The sequence below is a fragment of the Notothenia rossii genome, assembly GCF_949606895.1.
Source record: "Notothenia rossii genome assembly, chromosome: 5".
NCBI classification, from domain to species: domain Eukaryota; kingdom Metazoa; phylum Chordata; class Actinopteri; order Perciformes; family Nototheniidae; genus Notothenia; species Notothenia rossii.
Window position 1 is genome coordinate 84,878,980 of NC_136903.1, and position 22,834 is coordinate 84,901,813.

At 41.5% G+C, this 22,834-nt stretch overlaps 1 protein-coding gene across 1 annotated transcript; it reads right to left on the bottom strand.

Annotated features, from left to right (window-relative positions):
• Positions 1–19,616: 19,616 nt before the first annotated feature.
• On the bottom strand, positions 19,617–21,282 carry LOC307040104 (zinc finger BED domain-containing protein 5-like). Its single transcript, XM_079682661.1, has 2 exons — positions 20,531–21,282; positions 19,617–20,292 (listed from the first exon to the last, which is right to left on the bottom strand). Exons 1-2 carry the CDS (start codon positions 20,699–20,701, stop codon positions 19,816–19,818), a joined length of 648 nt encoding a protein of 215 aa, XP_079538787.1. The 5' UTR covers positions 20,702–21,282; the 3' UTR covers positions 19,617–19,815.
• Positions 21,283–22,834: the final 1,552 nt, after the last annotated feature.

The following is a 22,834-nucleotide window of genomic DNA, read 5'->3' on the forward strand; positions in this document are numbered from 1 at the left end:
GTCAATCTCACAAACAAACGAGCGCACTTCCCCCACTATGTCCTTTTCAAGTTTTGGGGTGAACTGCCCAACTAACATGTATTTACTCCGTCCTATCTTCCGTTTGTGTGGACTTCAAACCACATAGAGAGATGCGACAGCGGACACTGGTTGATCGTGACGCAGAGAGTGTGTGCAATTTGCGTCTGTTTACTGCATGTGTTATATGGCATCCTCATTAGAGGAAACATGAATAACCATAGCTCGAGAGCTGTGTCAAGTTTGGAGAGGGGGGGGCGAAGCAATCTGTGAGATTGGCCATCTGAACAGACCTTTTTTTTTGTAAGCGGCATGCTAATTATTTCCATTTCTATGCGATGATGGCAGGCGCTCACATGAGTGGCGGCGCGGTTGGATTCTGTTCCAGTAGAATCTGGCTTCATAGAAATGAAAAAGCCAATGGAACCAGTGAAGCAATACTCTACTCGGCAGCAGCTCAAATGACAATAATTTGAGGTCTTTCTGACACATTCAGCGCTTGCATTCAAATAAGCCTATTTTTCGCTGGCGGTATTACCGTCATGAACCGCCGAAACCCAGCCTGAATACCTTTGCCTTAACAATTCGTAAAAGTGCCACTTTGACATTACAGTTGTAGTCAGCTATACTTATACTAAAAAATTCAGCAACATCTCTTCACGTCAAAATGGCTGTCTGTTCTGTGTGTGTTCTTTAAAAGAATCTGGTGTTCATACACAACCCTGACTCTGTAAATGGGGAAACAAACAATGTGGCTCAGACCAAGCCAAGCCACATGGCCAATCAGCAACCAACTGTTCAAGCTAGTGCAAAGGCCAACAAGAGAAAGGCAGGGGGGGAAAGCCAGCCAATAGAAGTGTGAGTGCCGAGTGGTGATGTGATTATGCTACAGAAGTAAACAAAGGAGTCCAATGGAGGTGTTGTGTGTGTTTGTTTGTGTGTGCGTGTGTGTGGGAGAGAAACTCCCTCTGGAGGTAACTTTGGGTGTACTGTATCACACATACAGTACATTACAGGGAACGGAAAACACTAATAAGCGGAATAGGGCCCCTTTAAGTCCACTTTTAAGATAGTGAGATCAGTACTTACATCTCCTTACAACACATCTTTAAACATACTGCAAAAATAAATCTGGAGAAGTTACATCGGTTACATTTTGCAACCTTGCACATTCAGCCCCAAACGACCGAGTGAATTTATGAGAGCTGCACGTAAATCATTCAACTTAATTAAACTGCACAGCCTTTGGCTCTTAATGTTTTTGTAGTGGCTGTTAGAGGCAGACTTGAAGAGGAAAATATTTGTGTACAATGTTAAGACCATAATTGGTGCATCCAGCTCTCAAAGCTCAGAGCAATTATTGCTAAACTTCAATTCATTACTTCTTGTGGGCTGAGAGGTTTTCATGTGACAATACTCTACACAACATAAATTACTCTAAATGAGGTTAACGCATGTCTCAGAAAGTTGCCATGGCTGTGCCCCTAAAGTTACAGCATATTTATAGTTTAGACTCATTTAATGTTGTGCCTTTATAATATAGGAATCATACCTTTTATTTTGTATAGAACCGTTCATACTTGCAATGCTGGTCAAAGTGTTTCCCAACAAGAATACGAAAAAAGGAAGCTGCTTCGAGGATCTGAGTCAATATCACCATACGGTGCATTTGAGACTTCCCCATTTCCAAAAAAGAAATCTGAGATTTTCCATTAAACTTCATATTCATTGTATTAAGTAGACGTTATGCTGTTAGAAATGGATGTTGGTCAAGCTCCCACACTTTTTTTTATAAATTAACTGCAAGTACATGCAAACAGCTTAATGTATCCACCCTGTCATGGACACAATTCAAAGAGTAAATACATTGTAATTACATACTGTAGTGATTATAAAATGTACATTTCCATTAACTTAAATATATTGTTGAGAAAGGGACTATAGCTTTCTGAAAATGTACATTTTATATTATTTATGGAAGGTTTGCTGAGGGTGGACAATGACAGGGTGGACATTTTTGGCTAATATTAGCATTTAATGAGCACATGGTGGACCTTCAGTGAGCAACATGATTCAGTTAGCAAGGTGACTGTGTACTGTTTAACAAATATATTTCGAATTTCTGAAAGGTTTTTATATTAATTGACATTTCACTATGACAGAGTGGACATGTTAAGCTTGACAACATCCAACTACACACATAGTATGATTAACATTTCGAAATATAAGTTAAAAAACGTACTTTTCAACCAGCCAATGTCTCAGCCTCCATTGAGGAAAGACAAAATGGTGTCACTGAAAATATCAGAGGGTTTTTTTATGGGGCAGGGTGGACAGAAAATGTCAGGGACACATGAAAAATGTTCAATATTATTATGAAAATAGAATATACATGATCAAAATGACTCGTTTTATCAAATAACTCGTTGTGGACAATAACACCATATAATTCTTTTTAAAATGTAGTATCATTTAACCACTTATTACACACACTGTAGTTAGCAGAGTAGTGTGTGGGACATGCCAAAATCACGTGTATCCAATGAAAAAATAAGGTATCAAATGAAGGAAACACATTTCAAGAGACTTATCATTGTACTGATATGTGTGTAAATGTTTGGCATTTTATAATAAGACCAGCAGAGTTTCATTATTCTGCTACATGTTCATGATAACTGAGTGATTCTGATGGGGACACCAAAGTTACTTTATAGTGATATTGACCCATCTATAGGAAAAGACGGTCTTAGTTTTCAGGTAAATGATTCAGAGCCTTTTAAACACAAGAAGCCAAACACGCAAATCGTTTGTGATGTGCTCTCTTTTGAAAATGTTTGCAACATCTCAGGTGTTTTTTGGAGGGGATAACAGTTAAAAGAGCATTGCCCAAACCAAACATCAGAAGAGTAATTTATGGTCACACTTTTGACCAAACAAAGTCCATTTATTTACCAATATAAAACTCCTTGTGATGACTCTTGATGGCTTTGTTTGTTGGTTGTGCTTATTTTAAGTTTTACAAAATGTGTCTCATGTAGGATGATCACTCACAAGTATCTCAGTTTTGGCCAATTTAACTTAAGTTCTGCACATTCAAACCTTAATTTGAGGATTTATGATTAACAATTTCAGACCAAGACAAGGTTAGCTACGTTAGCTAGCTTACTGCAGATCTGCAATAAGATCGTAAGGAAACATGCAAATCCTGATGCAATCACATAGTTAAAATAAGCCCATAAAGCGTACACTTTACTTTATAATGGCCGAACATCAAAAAGCACTTCAGTCACGGGACTCACGGCTTTGTCCAAGTTAAGTTTGCCTTGAAACAGTTTCCGTTGTGTCTTATGCTTCTTGCAGCGGTTTTTTATCTGCGATGTTCCGTTTATGCAAGGCCGGATTAGTACCTCCAGGGGCCCCTGGGCACTGAGCGCTCATGGGACGCCCCAAACCCACGTACCAACAAGTCACACCACGCCTACCCAATCCTACCAACATGACCAATATTTAGAATTTTTAGTCAATCTGGCATGTGAAATCGCACACCTATTTGTCAAAAGCAGGGACGCAGCCACATAGTTCAACCAAAGTAGGTCTAGCCTTTTGCCCTTTCTGTCAAAAATGAGTGAGGGTGCGGCTGTGAATCGGCCAGATATCCGAATTCCGCCTCGTATTAATAAAGTTGAGCGCATATAGTGAGACCTACAGTACAGAGACGGTTTAGAAAATATATTAATTTGACCCTATAGAAAAGCTGTGTTATTTATGGCGAAGAGTGAGTGTAATTTAAAACAATGTATGATGAGTGAGGTTGTGCCCGAAAAAAAATATTGCCCAGGTTGCCCATATGGTTAATCCAGCCTTGCGTTTATGCCTATGCAGCACTTGTAAATAATTACACCTGTCGGCCACCGTACTCTTGGCTTTTAAATGCGTATTTTCAAATACTTTCTGCTGGACTTTACATTATTGCTCTGCACTGTGAATTGCCTTGTGTTGAAATGTGCTATAAGGATGAGCTTGCCTGTAGTGCTGACGTGTTTGTTTGAACAACAACAGCACTGTGCAACGACTTGCAGAAGTCACGGAGCCTCTAACCTGTGAGAGTTAGAGCAGCGTGCCTCTGAGCAGCCTGACTCTGATCGCAGAGCTGCAGCACATGAGAAGAATGCAAACTGTAGTCCGATGTCAGTTCAGCATCAGGAGGAATAACTTCACTCCCTGGAGAGAACTGGCCTGCGTCTGTAATACAAGCCATTAATAATTTACACATCTCCTTTTCTTTTACAGGGAGAAGATAAAATCCAACATCTTTTCTCCCCCAGCCTATGTTAACAGCAGAAGGGAGATGCGCTCTGTCAAGCCGATATATTTGTCCATGAGCTTGAGATATAGTGATGTTAAAAGCTATTGATTTTACAGCATCAAGCCTGACTTATTTTACCCAGGAGGTAGAGCTGGAGGTCAAGACATACTATCGATGGTTTTCATCTTGGGGGCTTTGATATGAAGGAGGAGGAAATAGTTTGATAAAGTGTGAAAGGTCTTTTCTATCTCCGAATAATTCCACACAAACTTTGTCCATGCCTGCCAAAACTGGGTTTGAAAAATGTAAACACAAGCAAATTCACTCCTGTTTTAAAGTTCAAGTACATTATATTTTCTTTGTAGTCATCATTTTGCCTGAAGTGTGTATCACACTTTGGGGAAAATGTGCAAAGCTCCTTCAGCAGTTTTCAACTCATCTCTTCCTCTCATTACAAATCAAAATAATGGAAAATAAGATTGGATTGCTCTCTATTTCTCAACACAGAGGAACTTGGTGTGGGATTTACAGTACAGCTCTGTCCTGGTCGAAAACAGAGGAGAGGATTAATGATTTCCTGCCCCCATTCATCTCTATCAAGCTGTGGCAGGCTTCTCAGTTTTCCCTAGTAAATTGTAAACAGGACAGCAAAGAAGCCAGTCCATTCACACCTCTATGCCTGGGTGTATTAAATCACCAAAGTGTGAGCAGTGCATTAAAGTGGTCAGGGGTTCTCACGAAGACAGAAATTAGAAACTGGCTAGGATTACTCTCACCATTTTAGTGCCACCAACAATAGAAGATAAATAATTTGTAGTGTGTATTTCATGCTACGCAGTTTGACAACATTACATTAAACTTAGTTAGAGAAAAATGTGTTCAATCAAATCGTATCAATCAAGCTGTAGTTTGAGGTGTTAACATATTCAAAGGGCAGACAACGTAAACATGTTCCCAATTAACTATGAAACCTTAAAGTGGACCTATCAGTGGCGGCTGGTGGAAATGATTTTAGGTGGGGCTATTGTAATGGTGAATTAACCACACGGGGAACACTTTGAGAAATGACCCCTTAAATTACTTCTGGTGATGTTAGAAAGACTGATCAATACCTCCATAATTTTCAGTGTGGTTAGCTATGAACCTTCCAAAACTTCCAAATACCTTGTATGGACATACAGTATTAAAATCAGGAGACTAAATACGAACATTATATGCAGACACAGACGTGGTTCAGAAACACAGAAATATTAGAAAACTAAAAAAACTATATACAATAATATATATGTGTGTGTGTGTGTGTGTGTGTGTGTGTATGTGTGTGTGTGTGTGTGTGTGTGTGTGTGTGTGTGTGTTTGTGTGTGTGTGTTTATTTATCACGGGCACATAGTATCTGTGCCCGGCTGTTTGAAGAGCAAGCATGGGAAACAAAAGACAGCGTTTACCTGTTTGCATCCAGCTAGTCACACACTGAGTTACAATCAGACTCCCTGTAACTGACATAATTAATAGTTCAATCAGGAGAGACGTGATGTGTGAAATACATTTGTATTACCGGGACACATGATATGAATGAATAGTGATTGACAGATTATAACAAGTGAATGAAATGGTGTTTGGCGATTAGCCCCCGGTTTGCAGGATAATCATTCAGGAGGGGAAGAACCGCTCCGATGAACCCCCCGGGGTCTAGACACTGGTGGAGGTGATAAGTAGTTCGGTCCGGTCTGAAGGGAGAACTTTTTAGCTTTGCCCTGTATTAGGAGACAGGAGGTGAAGGGGTGGAGGAGGGTTGCACGTTGCCACCTGAAATGACAGCTGACGGAGAGGGAAGAGCAGATTTAAAGGGGTTAGCGGGTGCAATGACTTGTGAGAATGGGGGGAAGTGATTGGCTAGCTGGGGAGTAACGCCCCCGATCACTTATTGAGAGAGGAGAGAGTATTGAAATGACGTGTAACAGACAGAGGATATTGGTCTTCCTGACTGAACTTGCGCTGAGCTTCATATAGTTTAGCTTCTCACCATCATTTGCTGTGGCCCACTGATGTTAACGATCGTAACTGAAAGGCTGCCTGTCAAACGTAAACATTCAGCCACGTGACTCGCAAACTCTCGCGAGAGTTTTACACAAGACAGATCCTTTCTAGCCATAAACAACTCACAGACTGCATCGGGCGCTGAAATTGCCGCCCATTGAGCATCAGATCTGACAACGCTGATTGGCTGAAATTATGTTTCGGCAGCATAGTTTACAGATAGCAACAGTCAGCAATGTGTTGGATGCTGCTGGGGCTAAGTGAGGGCTCCTTTCTTAGCGCCCAGACGAGAGAGGGTAATGATACACGCTGCAGCCAGGCAGGAAACATGTGACTTATCAGTAACTTTAGACATCGTAACACCATTTTAAACGAGATCTCATTTTAGATTATACATTTTACGGATACAACTATATAATATTTACCTTGTTCATTAAAAAAAAAAAATATATATATTTTTTCTTTTTAAATATATTTTTCTTTTTCTTTTTAGTGACAATCAAACATGTGGGAAGAGGGGGGGCGGCGCCCCTGGCACCCCTATGGGCCGGCCGCCACTGGGACTTATCATGCAAAAGGCACTTTTGTACGTCTTTTATACATGAGTATGTGTCCCCGTTGTTCCAGGGAACTCACCAAGTGTCAGAAAATACAACCCTCTCTATTTTCCTCCGTACCCAAATCTTTTAAAAACGGGGCTACAACGAGCGGATACAGATTCCATCTGAGCTGACGTCAGCCCGGAATAGTGGGCGGTGACGCTCCGCCTACATGGGCAACGCTCCACCTATCAGAGGAATGAGAGGTTGCCGTGGAATGGTAACAGCATGGTAACATTACGCTCGTGCCCCGCCCCCCTCCTTTGCAGGGGGGGCTTGGTCAGCTGCAGCTCATTTGCCACAGAATCAGCCCTTGTGAAGACAGGGCTGGAATAGAGCAAATAGAGCGAAATGAGGCATGGCTAAAATGCATGATCTTTTTGGTATTTTGAAAAAAAAACTTCACAGACATGTTTTATATAGGTATGGCCCTACAATATATTATTCAAATATAGCATGATAGGTCCACTTTAAAGTGTAATATAAAACGTAATTCCAGCACTGTGGTTCACCATACATTGCATATTAGTGCACTTTAGGCGTGGTTACATTGGAGGTAAGTTTTGCAGACCCATGAGCAAGTCTCTTGAGGTCACAGAGGAGTTAAGTGGGGGATAGCGTATATATCACCACTGTAGGAACAGATAGTGCTTGCAATATGAAACAATAATACCAAATAAGCATATGTAGCGCACATTATATAGAGGTTCATCACAATGGATCTCCGTGACAGGGGTTTGGAAATCATCAATTAACAAAACTACAAAACCACAGTAGTAGCTTCGTTTTTTTTGAATTACTGGCATAAAGTTCGACAGTAATTGTTGCCATAAAAAACACTTTTAATTTCTCTCACCAGTTGGCATGCATTTCTTTATTACAATACCACACGTCTAATTGTTTCATCTCCCCTCATAAAGTGAATACCCTTATTTTCATGATTAATCTGGACGGAAATAATCTATATCCACTACCATTTGATGAACAACTCTAAAATGAGGTATTCATGGTTCCCAGAGGATGAGGCACACTGACTTTGCTCCCTCGACCTTTCCCCTAGCACCATCATCAGGAGAGTTTCCCCCTTGGGTCGCCATCTTCTTTCCATCTAGCGCTTCATGGGGTTGACCTAAGGCTAAGCGGTTTTATCAAACAAATCGTTGGATTTCAAATATAATAAAAAACGTTTACAATTTTGAAACAGTGCCAACAACTCTGCCAACAGTGATAGTTAGCCATCTGAGGCGGGAAGATAGTGGCCGACCCCTCCCACCCTGGACACAAACTGTTCGCCCCCTCCCCTCTGGCAGGAGGCTGCGCTCCATCGGGAACAGAACCTCTCGACACCAGAACAGTTTCTTCCCCTCCGCTGCCAGCCTCTTAAACAAGGCCCGGCCCCCCTGCTGACACTATACCTCTCTATATGCATTACATTAATGCACACAATGTCATACTCCTTTCTGCACATATTCTGATTTCACATTTCATAGTTTATATGCAAAAAAGCTTTCATAGCATTCTATTTCCATGTAAATTACTGCTTTATATAATTTGTATTTTATTGCTATTTAACTGTATTTTATTACGGTGTAAAAGATTTTGTGTTTTATATTAGATTTCTTGTTTTTTATATTTTATGTATGCACCATGACATCAAGTCAAATTCCTAGTATGTGCAAACCTACCTGGCAATAAACCTGTTTCTGATTTCTGATTCTGATTCTGATTGTATAATCTCTGAACATCAACAGGCCGTGCGGTCCCAGCTGTTTGCATCACTTTTTTTAGTGTCTCTGGTTTCTGTTGTGTTTTGAGCTTCTTGCAGCGTTTTGAATTTGCAGATTCAGCGCATGTTTTGTTGGTGAAGATGTTTCTTAATTTGTATGTGTTTGGGCCCATTTGTGTTTTAATATGCATCGCTTCTGCTGCACGTTTCTCATAATACAAATGTTTTGGGCCGTTGTGGCGCGTTTGCAACTAGAGATTATAACAGAATATATATTTGAAGTAACCCTCCCAACCCTGCGTGTCCAGTCAAGATCTTAAATTACCCTAAGGCCATATAAATGTTATTTATTTGATGCTTCAAATACAATTTGATCCTCTGTTGAGGATTCATTCTAATATTGTTCCCAGTGGGATACATTCACCTGAAATTAGCTCAGCTGTATTCCCTTACTTATTTAAAACTGCAGAAGAAGATCATCTAACAACAGGGCGTAAAACTCCCGCTGTGCCTCAGGGCTGAGAACTATTGAGCTTCTTCAGCTAATTTATCATTGATGAATCATGTTTTCAAATAGGAAGATGGATGCTCTGTGCTTACATAGTGTTGACATAATTCAGCAAAGCTAGTGACCCTATAGGATTTAGAGGTGCAAGAGAAGAGGAGATCAATAAATAAACATCACCCCCGGCATTTCATATAGGGTATTGACACGTGCTTTGACTTGACATCGGTGACCTGAAATGCTTTTCTCTGAAAACAGCTCTTGACTTTGGAGGAAATTATGGTTTAAATGTATTTCTCTGAGCCAGTCTGATCACTATGCTCTCAAAAAAGGTTCAGCCTGACTCAGACATCTGTATGGACTCGAGTTTCAAACCAAGCTGTGATATCTTATCTACAAAATTGGCTTCCAATACAAGAAGGTAACATTAGTGTCTAGTCACCACCTAATAATCTTATGTCGATATAAAAGTGACAAAAGAGTCCACATGAGGCTTAGTGGAATTGCCTATTATTTGAATAATTGATTGGCCCAAGAAAAACAATGATTGAGTCTGATCCTGATTAGCGTCTCCTCCTTTCCATTAGTAGCTTCATGTAATATTCAAAGAGGCATTACAGCTGTCCCTCAAGGAAGAAATCCCATTGAGGAGTATAAGAAGAAAGGTTGTGATTTAAATGTCGGAATGGATTGAAATCTGTATAAGGTTTCTAGCACCTCCTTGATTCCAAGTTTTAAATAATTCGGGAGACAAACTGGCTTCTACTGAGGAAAACCAAGGTGAACCATATATAGTGGATTTCACTGAAGTATGAGAACCCAGAAAAACGGTCAAAGGTGAAATTCTTGCAGGAGGAATAACAGCATACGTCCTTTTTGCATAATTTATTTACAGAGGACATTTTATGCTCATTTCCAGGTTCATACTTGTATTTTTTGCCTCTACCAAGACATGTGCTTTAGTCCTCAGAAGCTCTTTATTCGTCTCATACTGCCTGTGCTGCAGCACCTCTTTCCACCCTCTGTCTGAAACCAGAGCCCAGTCGGCTCTGATTGGTTAGCTGGCTGGCTCTGTTGTGATTGGTCGACCGCTTAGAGATATCCCGCCCCTTAGCCCATTATGTACAATGATGTGAGTGATGGAGCGCCAGCCAATAGAAGCGCAAGTGTTACATAGTGATGTCATTATTTTACGGAAGTAAACAAAGAAGTCCAATGGACAAAAACCTGTACAACACACAACAGGAAATGGGAAACCCCAAAAAGCACAAGAGTCTCAGCTAATCCTGTCCCTCAGAATTGTCCCTTTCAGCTTCTATATGTCAAAACCTTCTCTTTTAAAGGTGACCTATCATGCAAAATGCACTTTTGTACGTCTTTTCTACATGAATATGTGTCCCCGGTGTTCCAGGGAACTCACCAAGTGTCAGAAAACACAACCCTCTCTATTTTCCTCCATACCCAAATCTCTTAAAAAGGGGCTGCAACGGATCTGATACAGACTGATCCAGATTTGAACACTTCTATGACATCACAGAAGTGGCCCTACGGCTATTGGGCAAACTCCACCAATCAGGAGGAGACAGCCACGGACATTGCCGTTCCAAAGCGCTGGAGACGCTGTAGTACATATGCCAGGCCTGTAGATGGTGCTGTTCTCACAGAATCAGCCCATGCAAAGACACTGCTAAATCGAGCGAAATGAGGAATGGCTAAAATGCATGATCTGTTTGGTATTTTTCCCTAGAGAGGTGCTCTAGGCACGTCCAGCTGGGAAGAAACCAAGGGGTAGACCTAGAGCCAGGTGGAGGGATTATATCTCTTCGCTGGCCTGGGAGCGCCTTGGGATCCCTCAGCTGGTTGATGTGGCCAGGGAAAAGAAAGTTTGGGGCTCTCTGCTGGAACTGCTACCTCCGCGACCCGACCACGGATAAATGGCGTGTCGTGTCCTCAGGTTAGAAGGCGTTTTGGAAGTTTACCTCCAGTCTCCGTAGTCAGGTGCATAATCCAACCAGAGCAAGGCTGACCTGAGCAGTGCATCCTGTGTATATGTTGAGAGGCCAAAGGGGTATGAATACAAGGCAATGCTCAAACCTCTACTGTAAATCTTTCTAAGCAAATTAATATTGAGAAAGTGTACGCATAATACATCACTTTCGCTACATATCGAGTTCACGATACCTTGCCCATAGCAGAGGAGGTCTAGAGAGTTTTCTTCTTTGTACAATACTTGGACCCCTCGACTCTGGCTCAGAGCAGAATCATCTTTTTATCCCATTTGGTTTTCTTATCCTGGAGGCAGCACAGTAAGATACAAAGAAAGATCCTTTCTTATTACCAACCGCAAAGTATCAACGGTTGCCAACTTAATATTGTAGGCAAAGTTTTCAGTAAAAAAGCATATTTAATCGTCTAATCCTCCACAGCGTCTGCCTGCCAGTGTTTAACTCATTACATGAATCCTACGAGTCAAGGAAAGTTCAACATGTCCCTTCATGATAAAGCTTATTCTCTTCATTAGCAGTATGGTCATTCAATCTTTATGCCCCGTGGTTCCTAATGCACATAACAACGCCTTCTTTAAAATACGCTGCCATCCATATTCCGCTTTAAATGTCCTGCAAGACACAAAACTGGTACAAGTGTCGGCTATAATAGTTGAGAATTAAGCCACAGAACAGAACCCATAAATACTCCCTGTGTTAAGCATTTAGTCATTCACTATCTCATCAGTTATTTAGCTAACTTAAGCGGCTAAGATGTGCTTTTGTTTGACCATCAATAAAGGAATGAGTCACTAAGAGCAGCTTCCAGGCGGACAATATTCTGCTACCAGCCGCTGAAGGCAGAGCTCAATTATAGCAGGCTTTGTGTAACTCCTGTTCCTCACCTCTTGTATTGTATTTCCTCTTCTTACACTGCACAATTAACGATACACCCATCTTTGTGGACATCCGTGTCACTAATTTGTGCCTCAGGGTGCACGGGGTGATAACACTGGAACATAATGGGAGGCGAGTGAGCACATGTTTGGCTCATCTGTACGACGGTTAATGGAAGTTCTCAGCTATTGTTCGTCTCTGCTCACTTTGATGGACTTTTCCTTTCACTCTACATCCTTCATCTTACAGGGGAACGATGTTGTGATGGAGAGCTTAATTTCCCCCAGTAATCGTATTATCATAGCAGTTGGTCAGTGGCAGCAGGGTGCATGTGTCAAGTTATTAGGGTGCTTTAGGTTAATTGGATAAGATGCAGCCTCTTGGTATTGGTTTATGTTATTATCTTTTGGGCATACCAAAATACACATGGAGACACAATGGATAAAAACAGTACAATGCATCAGTAGGTAGCCTGAGGAAATGGATTGCATGTATTTTAAACAGTGCATAACAGCATACTGTAGAGAAGTGTTTTTAAAGAGGCCCTATTGTCAGGGTTTGAGTTTTGTTGTGTCTAGTTGTGGGGTTATTTTGCTGTTCTGTTCTCCCCGTCATGTTTTCCTCCTTGTTTCTTGTCTGGTCCTTCTCCCTGTGTTTTCCCCCCTGTCGTTAGTTTCCCTGGTGTGTCTAATTGTCTGATTGTGTTCACCTGTTGCCCTTGTGTTTCTCCTTCCCTGCCCGGCTGTTTCTCGTCTCGTGATTACCCCTCCCTGTATTAAGTCTTGTCTCTTCCTGTGTTCGGTGTCGGTTCATTGTTTGTTTTTTCCCGTCTCCCTCCATGTTGGTCACGACCGTGTTTTGGGTATTGTATTTTCCACGTGTTACCTCTGTGCTATCCATTTTTGCTGATCGGCTTTGAAATAAAGCTCGCTTTTGTTTGTAGACCTTAGCCTTTTTTTTGTAATCTGCTTTTGGGTCCTACCTTTCCCAAACCGTAACACCTATTATGCTTTCTGGAGTTTTTCCTTTCCAGTTTTTGTGCATGTAAATGGTCTGCAAAAGCTAAAATCTCCAATTTCCCTCCAGAGTGCGTTTTTAGGCAGGGGGGGGGGGCAGTGCGTGTGTGAGAGAAAAGCACTTCATTGGACTCCACTGTTTACTTCCATATCATAGTGACATCACTCTGTAACACTTGCACTACATTAGTAGAGCTCTGACTAATTGTACGTCATAGGCTAAGAGGAGGGACATCGCTGAGTAGTTGACCAATCACAACAGAGATGGCGAGGTAACCAATCAGAGCAGACTGAGCTCTGGTTTCAGACAGAGGGTGAAAAGAGGTGCTGCAGCACAGGCAGTATGAGAAAAATAAAGAGCTTTTTGAACATTGAAGCATGGAGACATGTCCCAGTAGAGACACTACATACTGATATACACCTGAAAATGTCTTCTTTTTGGTTTTAGTGAAAATGCTTGTGTTTGGGAAGTAGTGAACGTTTGAATGGATTCATTTTTAAAGGCGTTCAGCCAACAGATCTTTTTAAATAGTTTTGCTGTTGTGACACATTACTTGAATTCATGTAGATTTTCATCAGTGTTTTGATTCTTCATTATACCGTGGAGGCATGCCAGAAAATCTTTTGTTCAAGAATTTAAGGGAACACAGGTATTTGATATACAAATGAATATTCCTTTAATTAAAACATTTGAAGGAATCTGAGTAATTCCCCATCACTGGATGTGGTTGGGTCTTTGTTTGCAGCACAATCTTATCGGGTATTTTAGGGCAGTGCTGGAAGTCTGAAATATCCCGATTCCCGAGTCAGCATTGCACCACATTTTCTGATGTTCAGTCTAATCAGAGCAACTTTGTGTGGGATCTGCATTCACAAACAGCCAGCGCCAGCTTTATTTCTGATGCATGCAAACTAGAGCTGTCCTCTCTTCAAACGTCACACGGGGAAAAAAGTAATAATGAGGAACCATTTCCTTATCATGCTGTCCTGATTTATGTAGGCCTACTGGTATTCAATATTTTAGTGATAACACTTCAACAAGATCCCATTAATCATCAGGTACAGTAGGTGTCATTTTTATTTTTATTTTACCGCTGAGATGACTAGTTGACAAGCTCAGGATATGAGCCTCGTAAAGAAAGCATCAATCATGCAAATGCTCTCCAGGGACCAGCCTCTCTAAGCACAATCTGCTCACTCACCATAATCAATAACCCACCAATGAGCACAACATCCAGTGACAGAAATCTGGCTGCTTTTTTATATAAGAGTGTGTAATGGCAGCATCATGCTGACATTCTCTCCTGCATCAGCATCCATCTTTAATCATGGTATCTCGCTGCTGCTCATCAAGTGCATCAGCCTGCTGTCAGAGTTTGTGCTTGCAGAGAGGCATAAGAGCTCTTACTGCAGCTCTGTGGAAATAGATGTGCCGGTACAACTGCCTCTTCTCCTGGACCATCTGTGGAGTGGCAGTGCTGGGTGACTGTTATATAAAAGGCATTCACAACAGGCTCTTTCTTTCACACGTTGTGCTAACAAGTCCTTCGAATCATTTCTGTCTCTAAATGACTGTAACTGCGTGTTGTTATTCATTGTCTCGCTCTTCCGGGTGGAACCGTTTTTTCCTTTTTGGTTGATGTCCTTGCTCTGGCATATTTAGCAAAAAGTATAGGTTCAATTTGAATTATATTAAATCACATTATTTTATTGTACGGCAGTAAGGTATTTTACATTAGACTACACAGTAAATATTACATTACATTACATTTAGCTGACGCTTTTATTCAAAGCCACTTACAATAAGTGCATTCGACCAAGAAGATACAAACTTGAAGAAAACAGAATCATAAGTACATCAGGTTTCATAGAGCTAAAACATTTCAAGTGCTACTCAACTGGCTTTAGATAAGCCAGTTCTTTATTAGTATATAAGTGCTTTGTTAGTAATTCTATCGCTCGAAGTGGAGTCGAAAGAGATGCGCCGGAAGATGTGTAAGCTATCTGCTGTCCTGATTTCAATGGGGAGCTCATTCCACCATTTTGGAGCCAGGATAGCAAACCCACGTGTTTTTGCTGATGGGAACTTGGGTCCCCCTCGCAGTGAGGGTGCAGCCAGCTGTTTCGGCTGATGCAGAGCGGAGTGCACGTGCTGGGGTGTACGGTTTAACCATATCCTGGATGTAGGAAGGGCCAGATCCATTCACAGCATGGTACGCAAGCACCAGTGTCTTGAAGTGGATTCTAGACACATATAAAATGTCAAACTGCATTTCAGTTCATAAGAATTGTAAAATTGGGAGTTGTTCCCAATTTTGGATCAATAAAGTATATTTTCTATCTATCTATCTATCTATCTATCTATCTATCTATCTATCTATCCATCCGTCTATCTATCCATCTATCTATCTATCTATCTATCTATCTATCCGTCCATCCGTCTATCTGTCTATCCATCTATCCATCTATCTATCTATCTATCTATCTATCTATCCATCTGTTGTAGTAACGCTGCTTGGCCACTATGACAATTTGGGGCTAGCTGTTTCTCTTTTTTAGTTAACACAAGAAACTGATATTGATGCTTTTATGTAACTCTCAGTAAAACAAACACATTTCCCAAAACATAGCTCTAGTTTAATTATCTCTAACTTAAGTCCCATATGGTCGTCATCAGCTGAGGGCAATCGCAATTATTTCTTGGCTAAATACAGCATAGTGAGTCATTGCGGGTGAGTCATTTGGTTGAAATTCAATTATCTGTGTGTGTGTGTGTGTCTTCAACCATTAAGGTCTCCACTTGGACTGATCTCTTCAACCTACAATGTCTATTGCCACTGTTCAACATGGCGGTGGATCTGTAATGGTATGGAGAGCCATCTAGTGAGTCATTCGTCTTATAATTACACTGCCTCGTTGTATAACAGCCAAGGCATATAAAAACATTTCACACAACCAGTAGCACACTGGGGTGCAAACACTGTTCCCTCTCGATGGTCCCATTTGGCAGATGAGATTCTCCCATACAGACTGCTAAAGTGGTTTCCGGAAACACCGCAGTGATGGAGGGTTTTCTTCCTGAGAAAAGGTCCAGTATCCACTCCACTCACTTCAGGGTGTTGTGTGACAGCTGCACCAGTCAGACTGAAGCCTTTCTGAAGAAACATTGTATCCGCTCTGCTTATTCATCCATGCCAAATGTAGAAATATTACAAATTAAAGTGGCAGCAGGAGATTATTTTCTGCTTCAAAGGATCATTTCAGGTAAATGTTGATTGCATGATGGCTTTAGAATAAGATAATCTCTCGCATTAAGATTAGCTTAAAACCCAAATGTTTCCTATGCAGTTTTGTCTGCAGCCTAATAGGATCTCCCGGGAAAAAATAAAATCTCTGTTCAACTCGGAAAGGGAACGGATAGCGCTTGTGTTGTGTCGATACCCATCAAGGAAATGAAATAATAAAATGGAGCCTCCGTCATGTAAACCAAGCAAGCCTCTGAATTTTGTAGCCAATTTCCGTAGTGGCCAACCGGTGCTACTACACTTCTGTGTCAGGCCCGAAAATACTTTTTCCCATTGATTTAAAATTTGGAAAGAGACCTCTGTTAACAGGATTTAAAAAAATTAAATAAACTACCTAGCACAAAGACTTTTATACCCCTCTTTGATTCATTAGGGTCAAAAATTTGTGCTTGAACCCAAGTGCACACTCTCTCTGGGCCGAAATACAGGCACTGGTTTTTTTTCCCGAGTCGGGCCTTTTTTGACTCCATGCGCCACTGAGCAACTCAGTTAATCGGTTCCGTAAGAGCCAGCATGCGGGACCGGGATTCTGGGATTTGTAGTCTTTCTAGTTGCGTATTTTTCATAGTCTTATATTTCAATAGTTTTACGACAAACTGACTTTTTTGATATGGAAATAATTTTTTAAGATTGACAAACATCATATGTGTAATTCGTGGCACAATTCAAACGGGATCGAAAGATAATCTTTCTCTCCCCATTAACTTCGATACATAATTTTTCCGAAATAAGGTCCCATGGGTCGGAAGTAGATAGGCGGGACTTCGCCTCTCTATAGCAGTGGTTCTCAAATGGGGGTACGCGGACCCTTAGGGGTACGCTGGAGTACCGCAGGGGGTACGTTAGATTTATTTTATGTTGATGAAAAAATTGATAATATACCAATTTTAGGAAAAGTAAGGAAGTTTGAGCAGTGTTGGTTTTATATTAACAGTTACACACATTTCAAAACACGAAGTGTAATAACTGCAGTGGCCTCCCTGTCAGAATGACAAAGGTCCTCAGTGAAGCACAAGCCCATGTTTCTCACTATACATTGTAGGTACAACTTATTAAAAAGATCAATTCAATGCAACTAATGTCGTCTTAGTGTTATTGCATGATGTTAAAATTGGTTTGCCATGAATTTAGTGATGGATTCTAAACATTTGTAATCTAGCATTTAAGTGTTTCTCAGTTACAAGGTTGTTGTTTTAATAAATCAGACACTGATGGTGCAGCGCTGTACCTCTTTATATCGGCTTTTTTCCCCCAACAAATAGTTTTTGCGCTGATCAGGGGGTACTTGGCTGAATTCTTTTTTCAAAGGGGGTACATTATTGAAAAAAGTTTGAGAATCGCTGGTCTATAGGAACGAACGGGGTCCCGCTCCGACGACGCTGTATCCAGATCTCTTTATACCTCCGTGTAACTAAGAAGTCTAACCTTTTTTAATCCCACATTCTCAAAGGCAGTGCATTACGGCTACATTACTTGCACTCTAATCTTTCTCAATAAAAGTTCTAGACATACACTGGACACATGCAATTTGAAGACTAAATAGCTCGTGAGTTATGCGGCTTAATCTTTACCTGGCTTTGTTGACGGAGGAGGTGAAGAAGGCGTTGGGAAATCACAAAAGCCTTTCTACGAAGTTAGTTGATTAACAAAACCTGCCTAGGCATTAACACTACCACATATTTTATTTTCCTTTGTTGTAGCGCTTGGATCATGACTTTTACTTCAAATTCAGATTCTTATGATACTTTTCTGACCGCTAGCGGAAGCCACCTTGCAATAAATGGACAAATAGTGCAATCTACTTGTGCATAAAAAAAATACAGTGGACGAAAAAAGATTTCACCCTTACTGTTACGCTGTTGGTCCGCAGAACATCGGAAGCTTTCATTTGTCTTTGCGGCAACAATATACCAGTTGGAAAATTATATTGGGGGAAAGTTAAAAAGATATTTGATTTCACTCCAAAAAATGTAATTATTCTAAATGTTGCTAATTTATTGAAGACTGTCCATTTATCATCGTACACATTTCCACAAATTGTTAATTTAGCTGTGCAGGAGAAAAACGAGAGCACCAGTGCGCACTGATTAACTAACAAAGAATGATAATTTCGTATCCTTTATGCCCGTGACTCATGACTTATTACTGAGTTTGCTCATAGATTAAGGAGAAGGCCATTAATAACTAGCTAAGAAGTCAAATATGCACTTAATCAATCATATAAATCAACATATTTTTACATTAAAGCTATTACATTTAAGCTTGTTTCAAATGATTTGGCTTGGAGCTGTTTCAGTCTGACAGTTCTCTACGAGTCCACTGGGAGAGAAGATAGTCACAAAACAGGGAGTGTAATTAAATACAATCTCTTTCAGGAATAGGTGGCAGCAGGAGCGAGTGACGGCAATGGGAGTCATGGAAACAGCTGATGGATGGGAACAGGCAATGTGAACGGGAAGATAAAGACAATGACCTGTCAAAGGCCTGTCTGTGTGTCCTCTGAACAACAGAAACAACTCTGTGCAACCAATGGCCAAACAGTGACTCAATCTTTTTACAAATGCATGAACTACTCTCTCAATGAAGCTGCCTTTAACCTTTGACATCCTTCAGCTTCAAGCAAGGACCTTCTGTATCGTCAAGGCTCTTTCTGCTCTTTGAACGCACCGCTGCCAGCCCACGTCTGTGCATAGAAGGCACTTGTGATGCATCGACAGGCTTAGACAAGATTAGACACAAACATGACTTTCACCCCTTACAAAATTAACACTCTTCGCCCAAACGAAGGAAGGCCTGGAACTCCTCAATCCCTCGCACAACAATTACAACTACGCAAAGACAGCGGGGGAGGACAGCAAAACAAACGGCTGCCATCTGAATAGGTATAATTCAGCGTACAGTAAAAATAGCTGTCTTCTTCCTAGTAGTCAGGCCTCCGCATTTTGTCTTGCTACTTAATATTTCAGATGTCTACAAGGGTCTAAAGCAGGGGTTCTCAACCTTTTTTGGGCCAGCGCCCCCCTGTCCATTATCCAGGTCTCTTACCGCCCCCCATCAAAATAAGTAGACTTATTTTCTTCCCTGAATATTAATGTTGACTAAAATTCTGTGTTATATCATTTAAAAAGAATGTCACTGAATGCCAAATAATAGATTTGATTTAACTGGGCAGTTGGAATATCATTATCATTAGTTTACCAGAGAGCAGAAAAGCCATGTGAATGTGAATAAAAATGATATTTATGAGTGTTAAACAAACTCAGACAAGAGCAGAGAATACAAACAGACTGCTACGGAACAGCAGCAATTTCACACATGTCCAGTGCAGAACAAACAGTAGGCTACAAAACTGTACATTAGGCCTACAGAACTAACAGGTCGGAAAGGTGTTGCATTTCGCCGAATTGCGGGGGGGGGAAGGTTAGTGTGAGCCCTGCGCTTGGTGGTTCTCCGCCAGTTTCTTCACTGCGGGTTGCAGAGAACTTAGTTTCAGTCGCAGTGCACCTGAGGCCGTCAAGTTCAAGCGATTGCGGTACTTGGACTGCATGTGGAGGACCTGGCTGAATCCCTGCTCTACGAGGTATGTGGTTGGGAAAGCCAGAAGAAGCAGCCTCGCTTTCTCCCAGAGAGCCGGGTAACGCTGAGAGTATTTGACCCACAAGTTGCCCCAGCCAGAGGTGCGGAAAATAGCCTGGGCCTCATCGTCACTCTGGATGTCGATGAGATGCTCCTGTATTGCTGGCTCGCATTCCGCCACGTCCGCCTGAAAGGGCTGCACCACCCAGGTGGGAACATCGAGGTCCAAAAGATCTCTGAAGTGGATCTTCAAATCGGCATTCACCATCCTCAGGTGGTCTGTGTAAATGAGAAGGCGCTCATCGGTAAGAGCCTCAGACACCTGCAATGAGTATAACCAGGAAATTGTTATCGGTGCAGAATGTTTCCATCCGATTTTAAATTGGTTATTTTATTGCTAATTAGTTTACTAATTGATGTTTCTTTATTCTCATAATACATTCAGAACATAAGTTATTTATACTAACCAGGAACACAAATATAGTGTTGCATAGAGTAGCCTACATTTATTACATGTATTATTTATTATTATCATTATTTAGTAGCCTAGGCTAGATCACCTTGGTCAACAGCGGGAAATGAGCAAACTGCCTCCTGCCTATGCTCCGGTATAGATCCAGCCTGGAGGTGAGACTGTGGATGACCGCCTTGCTCTGGATCAGAGTAACTCCTTTTCCTTGGAGCTTCAGCGTTACTTCATTCATTTTGCCAAAGAAGTCTGTGAGGTACATGATGTCGCAGCGGCTGGATGACACCTGTTCCCCGAGAGCTGCATCCACCTCCTCCAGGAACTCCACGATGCTGTCAAACAGCTCACAAAAACGAGCAAGGCAGTTTCCTTTTGAGAGCCAGCGGACATCAGTGTGGAGAAGAAGATGCTCAAAGGTCTCATCATTTTCCTGACACAGCTGTCGGAACAATCTGTTATTCAGGGCGTGGGCTTTTATTTTGTTTATTGCCTTTACTGCAACATTGAGAGACTTGTGGAGAGGTGGACTTTTAGATTTGGCCACAAGTAGTGTCACGATAACGCTAGAGGGCTAGCTGGTGACATGACAAGACATCGTGCCGGGAGCGGACCGGAAGTCGTTGTAATTTTGAACAAACAGCTCTGTGTGGAGCAGCCTGGCTAGCCAGCTCTTCCATGTCGTAGCAGACATAGAAACGGGTATTATTTTCATAAACTGACCACTTAGTTCGAATCTGTTAGTGGAATTTGTCATATCAAAACATATCAAAATTTAACAAAGTGACACAGATTATTAACAGTCGCGATCCCAAAATTACAACGACTTCCGGTCCGCTCCCGGCTGCTTTTTGTAAGGTACGTTCGTAAATGCGCTCAGAGCGCTCCGAGCGTCCCCGTTCCACAGTCCAGAGCGCTGCGCTCTGAGCGCTCACAGCTGGGTGCTCTGACGGAACAGACGGGTTGTCCGAGCGGACTGACCGTTCGTGCATTTACGAACGTACCCGTAATAACACTGCTGACAGCTGACCAATCGCAAGCAGAGTTGTGGTTTCCTATAGCAACAAAAGATGCTGACAGCTGCTTTTTGTACAGGAAAAGACGCTGTGGGTGGCCAGCGTTTTTCATGACAAAAAGACATTATTCGTGAACGCCCCCCAAGAACACCTCAACGCCCCCCTTTCAAAAATATTGCTTCCAGCGCCCCCCGACGTTCTCTGAACGCCCCCTGGGGGGCGGTACCGCCCCCGTTGAGAACCAGTGGTCTAAAGGGATTAAGTATGGCATTTTAATAAATTGGGGGTTATCAAAGGGCGGCGTTTAAAAAAAAGAAGAAGGAAATTCACCAAAGGCAAAGGCGTCTTGACTTCTAGGCGCTACAAATTCTGGATCCTATAAAAACAATGCAAAATAATCATTAAAATCAATTTTTGTAAACTACAGTTTGATTCCAGTTTGCAACAAAGCTACATCTGCTAACATCGAGGTCCAAGCAGATAACCCCGGGGACATCATGATGTTGCAGGCTAAAGGGAGTTCAAGAAACAATTAAAGAATGGTGACCTAATCTTTCGACGTAGCTTGCTAGTTAGCTTGCAATCTCGAAAACCCATCGGCTATTGGCCTGATGACGATTCAGCTTGAAGGGGCAATTAATTCTGGCTTCTGGTTTAGCTAGCAGATATCTGGATAGAAGATGCTCTTGCCAAGAGAGACAACATCTACAACAGGATTGTTTCACAAATAGCCAGTTACACAAGCTACAGTCGTTGGCTAATGGAAAACAATGGGTTGCAAGATTGCTTTTCAGCCAATGCTTCAGCCCATTTTTCGTCTCGACGTGCCGTTTCCCTTCAACTAAAGTCTGCTCAAACGGAAGGTCAATACTTCCCTATACAAACACACAACAAACACAACACGAACGGGAACCAGAACAGTTCTGATAAAAAAAACTGTCCTGTTGCCTAAAGGTTCTGCATTCAAAAATATTTGTTATAAAGTAATTTAGCTACATTCAGGAAAAATAGACAGAAAAAAATGTTGACGAACGTGAATGACAAGACAACGGTTAGGGTTAGGGTTAGGGTTAGTGAAGTGACTTGTTTGTCTGATCAGAATAGTATGAAAGAAGCTTTAATCAACTTTTTCTAGCAGCCTCTACATCATGTCAACATGATGGATGCTTGCTAATGATTGGTCAGGACAAAACAAATAACCTCCTTACCTGCCAAAAAATAAATGGAAATAACAACAATGTCAGGTTGGACGAATGTCAGTTTGGTCTGATTTTAAGCCAGTTGCTTGTTGGTGTGGTTTTTACTCTGCCATACAGCTGGCCAAATGTAGATTACATGTGGTCAGGTCGGCATGGTCGTTAGCTGAGCTACAATCTCAAAGG